At 36.4% G+C, this 10,515-nt stretch overlaps 1 protein-coding gene across 1 annotated transcript; it reads left to right on the top strand.

Moving 5' to 3' along the window:
- The first annotated feature begins 605 nt into the window (after positions 1–605).
- LOC150107886 (protein CFDP2-like) lies at positions 606–1,070 on the top strand. The gene has a single exon (XM_090415372.1). It carries the CDS (start codon positions 606–608, stop codon positions 1,068–1,070), a length of 465 nt encoding a protein of 154 aa, XP_090271498.1.
- The last annotated feature ends 9,445 nt before the right edge of the window (positions 1,071–10,515 follow it).

Here is a 10,515-nt window from a genome sequence, read left to right as displayed (position 1 = left end):
ATAATATTGAAGTACGTTATATTTCTCTTTTGTTTTTATACTTCACGTGAAAATCAACGGTACCAATCAAGGGGCATTATTTTATAGTCCTATTTATTTATATGTGATTACCAAAGTGAATTCTTATTTGTAAAATGGTAATCCACCCCCCCAGGGGCACACCTAGGTGTGCACGGGAACTGGCAATCCCGGGGTACCCGAGCTGAAGATACCGAGTCATGGATGTATAACCATTACATCTGGTTGGAAAGAAATGTCCAAACCACTAAGCTGCATGGAAGGCAACGGAGAACCACCGTGCATACTTTTTCTCTTTCTCCAAGTAATGATGAACAAGTCAATACGGAAGAATGAATTATGCACAAGAACAGATGGGACCCCTGGATTTGATCTTGTGCAGTATGCTATCATGGAGGGGGTTTGTAGATCTCTGTTGGAGACCCAGGAGGATAAGACCTCAAATGATGCTGCAGGATCAAAGCCTCCGGAATTTTTGGAGTTAATGTAAGGACACAACATAAGAAAATGGACCTCAAAGAAAATACAAATATGGGCACCTGGAATGTTAATTCAACGTATCAAGCAGGAAAGATGGCCAATGAAGAATGAAGATATCAGTTCTTGGACTCTCAGAGGTTAGATGGAAAGGGAAAGGAGATATAAGAACAGACGATGGATTTAGATTTATTTACTCAGGAGGAGAAGAACATCAAACGGGTGTTGGAATAATGTTGGATAAAATTGTAGCCAATATGGCGGAGGGATATTGGCAGAGATCTGAAAGAGTGCTTGCTTTGAAAACAAAGGTCAAACCTAGAAATATCCTCAAAATTCAAGTATACCTACCAACAGCAGATCATACAGATGAAGACGTTGAAGAGATCTATCAACAAATAGATGAATGTTTACATTTGAAAACTAACAGTGATATTCTGATAGTAATGGGAGATATGAATGCCAAGATAGGGAAAGGAAGAGAGGATGGTCTGGTGGGCCTAGGGGCTTGGGAGAAAGAAATGAAAGGAGAGACAGACTGGTGGAGTTTTGCAGAAAACACAAATTGTTCGTGAATAACGCGTGGTTTCAACAACACGAGAGAAGACTGTATACTTGGAGAGCACCTGGATGGCGAGGTGAAGAAATCAGAAATCAGATTGATTATATATTAATTAACTCATGATATAGAAATGTAATAAAAAATGCAAAAACTTATCCTGGAGCAGACTGCAATAGTGACATAACCTGCTCACAATTAAAATAAAAATCAGACTAAAACGCATAAATAAAGAAAATGCAACTAGAAAAATAAGAATTGATGGACTAAAAAGAAAAGATATTAGAGAGAAATATCACGCTCAACTAGAAAATAAGATCAGCAGTATTGATACTGATAGACCGCTAGACGTAATCTGGACTGATCTAAGAGAGAAAATCAAGTAATGTGCTAAAAGTCTTCTGTGTGAGGCAGAGAGCAGAGGAAGGAAGCCCTGGATTACTGATGAGGTGATGGGAAAAATGGACGAAAGAAGAAAATGGAAGAATGAGAATAAAGATGAAGTCCAAGTCATGTATAAAGAGATCAATAAACAAGTAGAAATCCTGGCTAAAAACGCAAAGGAAGACTGGCTCAATTAGGTCTGCAAGGAAATAGAGGAAAGTGATACAGCAAAGGATATGGGAAAGGTCTATGAAGGCTTGAACTTGATTTCAGGGGAAAAGAGGAGGATAAAAACAGTGCTTTAAAGAATGAAAGAGGAAAGATTTTGTTGGGAAAAAATTAAAAAATGATAAGATGGAAGGAGTATGTTACAGAACTTTATGGATATGACGATAATCTGGAATGTGATCAGATAGAAAATGATGATGCCCCAGAAATTAAGGAATGGGGAACCGAAGCAGCCCTGAAAAGAAAAAAGGATAGGAAAGTTCCAGGAGTGGATGATATTCAAGGAGAGTTACTGAGGGCACTGGGAAAGGATAAGGAATAAAACTTCTATCCATCATCTTTAATAGAAGTCTGGAGGAGGATAGAATACCTAAAGACTTTATAAGATTTATTTTTATTCCTATTCCCAAGACTACAGGAACAATGGATTGCAACAAGCACAGAACTATCAGCTTGATTAGCCACGTTGAAAAAGTCCTAATTAACGTAATGTATAGAATGGAACAGATGATAGAGAGGAAATTAAATGATGCACAGTTTGTTTTCAGGGGAACCAGGGAAGCTATCACAACACTACAGATATTGGGGAAAAGAACGGTCGAGTGCAATAAAGATTTATATCTATGCTTTGGGGACTATGAAAAAGCTTTCGATAACGTTAATTTCTCTGTTTTATTTGATATTTGCATAAAATTGAAATACCTAAAAAGATGATAATTTTGTTCAGAATATACAAAACTCAAGAAGCCAAGGTCAGATTTGTAGGAGAGGACACTGAATAGATCCCCATAAGAAAGGGCATGAGGCAAGGGCGTGGGATGTCCCCACTCCTTTTTAATGTCTATAGTGAATGGATGATGAGGAAGGCCTTGGAAGATCTGAAGGCTCGAATAAAGATAAACGGACATCTGATAAATAATATAAGCTGTGTAGAAGACATTGGACTTATGAGCGAAACAGAGGAAGTCTTGCAAAGAACTTTGACTGAACAGGGTTGGAAATGAGAGATATAACATGAAAATAAACATTCAGAAGGCAAAAGTGATGAAGATTTCAAGGAAAGGAAATGATGGGATGGAAATCACTTTGAACGGACAAAGAATAGAAAATGTAAAAAGTTTTGAATACCTTGGGAGTTGGATAACAGAAGTCAGTAGATCTAATTATGAAATTAAGCACAGAATTAAAAAAGAAAAAGCAGCATCTTTCCAAATATACCACCTATTAGGAAACAGAAATCTGAACAAACAGCTGAAAGTAAGAATCCTCAAGACAATGATCTGGAGCGTGAGGACGTATGGATGTGAGTCCTGGACGATCAACAAGGAGATGAGTGACCGATTAAATGCATTTGAAATGTGGTGCTTGAGAAAAGTGGATAGTATCGGCTGGACTGAAAGAGTGAGCAATAAAGAGGTTCTTAGAAGATTCAAAATGAAAAGAGACTATATGGCTAGTATCCAAAGAAGAAAAAAAGCGTTTGCAGGACATTTCATGAGGGGTTCTTCTGGGGAGCTTCTCAGAATAGTATTGCAGGGGATGGTGGAGGGAAAGAGAGGAAGAGGAAGATCCTGACTTCAATGGAAAGACAACATCAAAGATTGGATGGGCGAGAATCTTTCAGAAGCAAGAAATAGAGGGGCATGGAAGCGGACTGTTCATCAGCTGCAACCCTCTTAAAGAGGAGGCCACAGGATTAGATTAGAAAATGGTAGTAACAATAACTATAATATTTTATTTAATAAAATCACTTTGTTAGGCTACTGTATGAGTTTGTCGCTTAATATATTTCAAAAAATTATTTTTTTTGATTGTTTTTGTTTTTCTCAAATTTGAGAAAAATTTAACAAAGGGCTCGGGCGTTCCTCCGCGAGCCCATTATAGCTCAACATTGCGCATAAGTGGAATATTTATTCCCCTTTTTAAAGCATTTAAAAACTTTAAAAAGGGGGAATAAATGTTTGAACAACTACAATGATTACATGTGTTTTAAAATCATTTAAAAATCCTAAAGATCATTCATTTATTCATATAATTTTGAAAACTTCGGTCAGTCTTTGGATCAACTGACGAACGACTCAGTCTTAAGTCAACATGTGAACGGCCCATCGGCGAAGATTTGTCTTAATAGAAATGAGACCGTAGCAATCGCCATGAGAGTGAGTTGGTTGCAATTTTTTCCAACCAATCCACTCTCATGGTATCTTTGGAACATACTTCCAGGAGTGCCAGTACACAATGGCGGGTACAACCTCGAGTCCAACGAAATAAATGATGACTGATACTCAATGAGTCTTTAGATATTACTAAGCTTTCCAAATTGAAGCCTTCTGGAGTCTGCGTTTTCGAATTAGATTCAAAAAAATCTTGAAATGTTCTCATGAACTTCACTGGTAATTTTCAACTAGTATCATTTAAATTCAAACTGATAATTCTGAACTGTTTCCAGTTTTTATTTATTTATTTATTTATTTATTTATTTTTGTCACGCCTTCATCATCCTTAGGTGGAGGTAGTCCACTTCTAAATTACATACTGTGTTTAATGATGCTTGAATTTCGGCGATTGTATCAATGTACATTCTAAAAGAAATCCAAGATGTTTTAGAAGTTAGAATCCATTTCTAAGGTTTTAGAAATACGTCATCTTCGTTTAGAATGCAGTGGGGGGTTCAACAGATGGACAGAGTGAATGGTGAGATTTCTCGCTACCATAAATAATTATAGTGTCAAGTAAGACTCGTGTTTATTCTGATGAATATAGTCCTAACGTTAAACTTCTTGTCTTTTTACTCAATATATATCCAGACGCTTGCTCTGCTTTAAACAGGATTCACTGAGGAGCTTCAGAGATGAGTTCTGTATTATTTGGAGTGTGACTCAGTCTTTCAGGTTTAACTGTTAAATATTGATGAGGCCAAACTATTGATTTTCTTCTGCTGTACCCCCAATTTCTCAATACTCATTGCATCATTTTTTTATTTGCAGATTTACCAAACTCGCCAGCTAATCTCTTGCGCAGGTGTCTGTAAAGAGTTACTTACGACGATGATGATGACAACAAAGTTGGTTCTCGTTTTTCCTCTTGCTGCATTATTCGCCTCTGTCCAAGCATTAAGCGACATCGCCTTTGTCAAGGCGTTAGAATAAAACTGCCGTGAGTTCATCCCTTCTGAACTGTTGAGAAGGCCTATCAAAAACCTTTTACAATTTTCAATACATCATCATCATCATCATCAGTAGTCCTAACAGGGATTTAAGCGCTCACGACCTTCCAACTATCCTTGCACTTCTCAAGCGCAACCGTAATTCGAGGATAAGGTGGTTAGTCCTATGCGTTCCGAGGTGTCTTATGTCAGTAGATGTCTGTTCTGGGGAAAGAAAAACGTGAGTTTCCGAAGGAAAAAACTCTCTACTCCGTACAAGACCGGCTAACTCACCTTTCGTTGAAAGAGACCAGATAAAGGTCTGTCACGTCACACACGGGAATCGAACCCAGGTCTTTCCCACCTTTTTTTCCTACACCAAGTGAGCTACGGAGACTCACACTTTTCAATACAGTAAGGAAATAATTTTTAGTTTTTTGTAGTTAGTGCAAGTCTAGAGGTCGCTAAAATCGGCTTCCAAAATTGTTTCTGAATTCTCACTTGAAAAATGCTGAGTTAAAGGGAACTATTTCAGATGTATTTCGCTCGTTTCTGTAGATTAGATGCAGAGCTATTTGCATTCAACACCACCATTATCCACATTTCAAATACTAAAATAAAACCCAAAGTTTGTGAACTGCTTTGATTGGTCTTGTTCTTATTTTTCGAAAAGCATTTTAGTTTAACTTGGAAATTGGTTTTCCATTAAGATATGTGATGTGGTTATTTTTATATATTTTATTTTACTCTGCTTATTTTTTTTTCTTAGCAACTCCTGGTAGCTTTCAACTTCTCACCTGCGTAATGGAACATATTGGTGATGTCGTAAGTAACGTCTCTTTAGTTTCGTACACAGTTCATAATTATTTCTGGCATTTCAGCGAGGGTGCATATAAATATTTTTAAGTAAGTCATGTCTAAAACTCCTAGAACCCTTTCCTGTTTTGATAGGTGACAAGCGCATTCATTTTATGAAACTCTCGCCTCGAAAACTGAAGACAAACCAAAGATCGAAAGACGCAATCTTATATTATTGTATTGATGTCCCGAATTTGTCCTAAACGAGTCCTAATCTGAAACCAAACATGGCTTTTTATCCACTTCACCAAGCGGAAGGAAGACCGAAATGTTTTTTTTTGGAATGATTTGGTTTTGGGACAAAATATGTCAGAATATAATCGCGTTTCGCAACAAACGTATTCAGCACCAAAACACCTTCCGTCAATATATTAGCTATTATCTAGATTTCACAACTGCTTGCAGTACATTTTATTGTCGGAATGAGAGATTTTTATCTCTCATTCCGACAAATAAATCTTCCCTTTTTTTTTTTCACAACGATTTCTCTTACCTCCATAAGACATCTTCAAGTGTAGGAAAGAAAACAAACAAAATGAAGACAAAACAAACAAATAGTAAAGGCGGTGAGAACTACTATATATATATATATATATATCAACTTAGGAGAATACTATCTTTGGTCCCATGTAAGCAGTTCGTGAATGGGAACAGTGTCAGCAATGCATGAAATCTATGAAAAAGTGCTTAAATGAAGCGGGTATCTGAAAGTATCCTAAGTGTTCGAAGAATAAATAGGTTGGGAATGAAATAATATGCATCATTTCACTTCCAGTCATGAGATCTACAAAAAGAAGTTGATGCCGTGTAAAGAATATCGTGAGAATAACAGTGAGAGGAGTTATGAAATATATACAGTGCAGGCCAGAAAATTAAGGAGTATTGTGCTGAAAGCTTAATAGGTTTGCGGAACGAAATTGGCTACGCAAGATAAAGGCAATCCAAAAGAATTTTATCGTTAAGCTACAATCAAAAGAAATAAAGAATGAATGCGAAGAATAACTTTACAGAATACGGATGATATTCTAGCGTACGTCGCTAATGAGATTGTTCAAATATTGATTGTTCACTTTACTAAGCTATATCATCCAGGTGTATGTAACATGGTTCACTGTGCTACTGCTACATTGCATGAAAAGATAGACATGCATGAGAATGAAGTTGATCAACTGTGGCATAACCTGGATAAGAATTTGGCAATAGGGGCAGATGGAATATCAACACCTGTGTTAAAGGAATGTTCGGCAAATTGGCTACGCCTTTCACAAGTTTGTATAACTTGAGTGTTAGCACAGGTATGATACCACAAGAATGGAAAGAATGGATGATAGTTCCATTCTACAAGGGTGGTGCAAAAACAGATGTGTCTAACTACCGACCGATCAGGATTTCTGGAGTGGTTAAGATTTTAGAGAAGTCAATAAGAATACACAAATGGGTAGAAAAACAATCTATACTCTGCAAGGAACAGCATGAGTTTACTGAACGAAGATCATGTTTTAGCAATTTGCTTATATTTTTTAACAATGTTACGGCCGAGTTGGATAAAGGGAATGGATACATTGTGATAATGTTGGATTCTTCTAAGGCATTTGATAGGATACCACACGAAAGGCTGTTGCATAAATTGGAGAATATGGGATTGGAATATAAATTCTTGACGTGGATGGGTGGATGGCTGACAAACAGATACCAGAAAGTTGTATATGATAGGTTTGAATCTACCAGATTTAATGTGACCAATGGTATACTTCAGGGTTTAGTTCCTTCGGCCATTGTTGTTCAGCCTACATAATAATTATAAGGAAGGGCCTAAGAGGAGATCTGCAATTGTTTCCTGATGATGTGAAGATAGGCAAGGCAATCAAGGATGCTGCTTCTATCAAGCACTTCCAAAATGATTTGAATAGACTGGAAATTTGGGCAACAAACGAAAATGGCTATTAGTTTAATGTTAGTTAAGGGTAACGTTATGCACTTGGCGTGATGAGGTTTCCAGCGGCATATTATATTAGGTGGGTTACGCTACAATAAACTGATGAAGATAGGGATCTTGGCGTAATAGCGGATACGAATTTCGAGTTCAAAGTTCACATAACAAAACTTGCAAATACAACACAGAGGATAATTGAGATATTGAAGCGAACCTTGGCATTTACGCATAAAGAAATCGTTTTACCTCTATATAAGGCTTTCATAAGATCACACCTGGGTTACTGTGCGCAGATTTAGCCACCGGGGTTCCAGGGTGATAAATAAGCTGTGGAAAGAGTACAAGAAGAGTTACAAATATTATACAAGGATTATGAGATTTCGATTATGAGGAGAAATTTCGAACACGTGGATTGCAGATTCTGGAGAAAGAAGGGTGATATGATAGATGTCTAAAAAATTTTGAATGACTGTTACAGGATATTGTCTGATGAAATTTTTCGTTAAATGAAAGGCGGAGAGAGAACACAGGGACATCCATGGAAGTTAAAGTTGTTCGAAGTCAAGAAAGGGGTAAGAGCTAGTTTTTTTTTCTCTCTAGTGATTGCATCTAGTGTAAATGAATTTACGGGATGTAAATTCATCCCGTAAATTCATTCACATCCCGCAAGCTATAAATCACCGAGACAACTGGTCTCAGTGATTTATAGCTTCCCTCCCTTCACTCCCTTTGAAATCTCTTCCATTTCAGACGCTACTGAATGCGCATAGATGTTTCTGAAATAAAAGCAATCTCGCAGAAGAAGTGCTTTTGGGAAACATTCGTGAGGCTTTTGAGGTAAGAGTTCTAGGAGAGGCACAAATCATAATATTAAATATCAAGCAGTGAATAATTAGAGCTGTTTTTCTGAAAGAACTGAGTTTTTATATTACATATATTTTTCCGAATAACCCACTCGGTTATATCAATGATTTTTGTTTTTCAGAAATGTGGTGCACCTCTTGTTGCCTAGGTAAATATCTACCTCTGTTTTTTACTGCAGTTTGCATTTTCAGTATAAATTAATCACTCTTAAACACAATATATTTTTAGTGGTAATTATAAGCCTATCATGGAGACCGTACATTTAGAGACTGGTAACATTTAGTATTTGCAGTTAAATCTAAGACCAAAGAAACTTTTTCAGTTTTCATTTAAAACGTAGGAATGAAATACTTGTATGTGATACCTCCTGAAGCTGACTAGATGAAATTAGCGCAAGGTGGTTACATCGATCATCATCATCATTATTAATGATAGGTCATAGACCTTGTGTCTTTCATCGATAAATTATCTATCTTCTCCGTACCTTTCTTAAGCGTACGGTAGTTTTTTCACAAAACAGATCAACTTAAGGATTCAAAATATTCTGGCAAGAGACCTAAATTTCACTCTCGGTGTTTCTACAAAATGTGCAGATCTAGTTCCAACAAAAATTTGGGATCCAAGTCTTCTTCCTCCTTAAAAAAGGAGGGAAAACATTTTAGTGGAACTACCATGTTTTACTTTATCACAAGCACATGCAGAAATCTTCGCAGTTATTAGCAATCTAAAGATTTGGTGTTAAGGATCTTAACAATATTGGTATTAACAAGGTTTTCCTTCCTCTTAAAATTTTAGATGATCATTAACTGCAACATACTACCAGCAGCAATAATATTTCATATTGGTGTTTGTTTGTACCATAAAACTAAAAAAAAAAAAGCAATTTATCGGGCGCATTCTTTCGACGTTGGGTTGCTTCCTGTTATGACTGAAACATATGTGATTCCAAAGGGATGAGAAAGACGAACTTACCTGAACTTGAAAAGTCCACGTAATCGCGTTCTTTTAGAAGATTGAGAAAAGAGAGTCAAGAAAACATAAACTCAAAAATAATCATAATAAACCGAATGTAGAAATTTGTGCGTGTTAACAGTAAGTTTAAACTTAACTTTTCTCATAAACGTTTGTATTGTCACGTGCCCACTTTCCATCCACCTCTGTGATCACATTAGAATTTCTTTGATCGCAGCCCCATATTTGTTTACATCAGAGATTTTAATGTGCATATGTTAAATCATCTAACACGCTCCACTTCTGATGTTTTTCTAAATGAAAATTATTACTTTTTATTTTATTTTATTTTGTCTTTCAGAAGTCTCGAATGGTATGCAGGACAGACCTCCATCACATCAGCTTGGAATGAATTCATGTGTTTCTCTTCTTCTTTCAATGAAAAAGTATTTTCTAGTCTTTTCTGAGTTAATAAATTCTTTTTTTCTGTAATGCGTTGATCTTTTTTCTGTTTGAGTGAACACAATTACAAAAATGTCTAGGAATGAATTGTTATTGCGAAATAAATGAACCTGAAGTTCCATTACAATCAATTAGGAGAGTTCGAGCAGAAGTCTCGCTTTCTCTCTTCTCTATTTCCTTCTTCCCCTTCTTTCCTCTTGGTGAGGAAAAATGGCACTAAAATTGAAATCTGCTTCTTGTTGTGTTTTGGAGCGCACTTGAGAGCTATCGCTCTCTCTTATGATGCGTCAGCATTTAATCTAATCATATTGCGTTAATTACCGACATCTTTTTTATCCTACTATGATGGAATGTAACGTTTGAACACGTATAATATGTACTAAAAATTTCCTTCAATTCCACCTAGGAAACAGACAACGCTGTAAACAAAGGCAGGCGGTAAACAAATAACGCAGCAATCAACAGCAGAGGAAAGAAAAACAAAGAAAACAACAACGGAAACCCAGATGAGCCAAATTTGAATGCGTTACTTGAAAATAGATTTAAAAAACTAAAAGACTTTTTAATCGATTTTGTTGGAGAACTATTTGATGAACATATCAAAAAGATTACCGAAAAATTTGATCAATATGAGAA

This window comes from Typopeltis vanoorti, chromosome 3, assembly GCF_054136105.1.
Source record: "Typopeltis vanoorti isolate ZY-2024b chromosome 3, IOZ_Tvanoo_1.0, whole genome shotgun sequence".
NCBI lineage: Eukaryota > Metazoa > Arthropoda > Arachnida > Uropygi > Thelyphonidae > Typopeltis > Typopeltis vanoorti.
Note: the sequence above shows the minus strand (reverse complement) of the source record. Positions and strands in the feature narration are given on the sequence as shown.

Bases quoted from the DNA above. Each gene is read 5' to 3' on its own strand.
- LOC150107886 (XM_090415372.1), top strand. From the start codon at position 606: ATGAAGATATCAGTTCTTGGACTCTCAGAGGTTAGATGGAAAGGGAAA.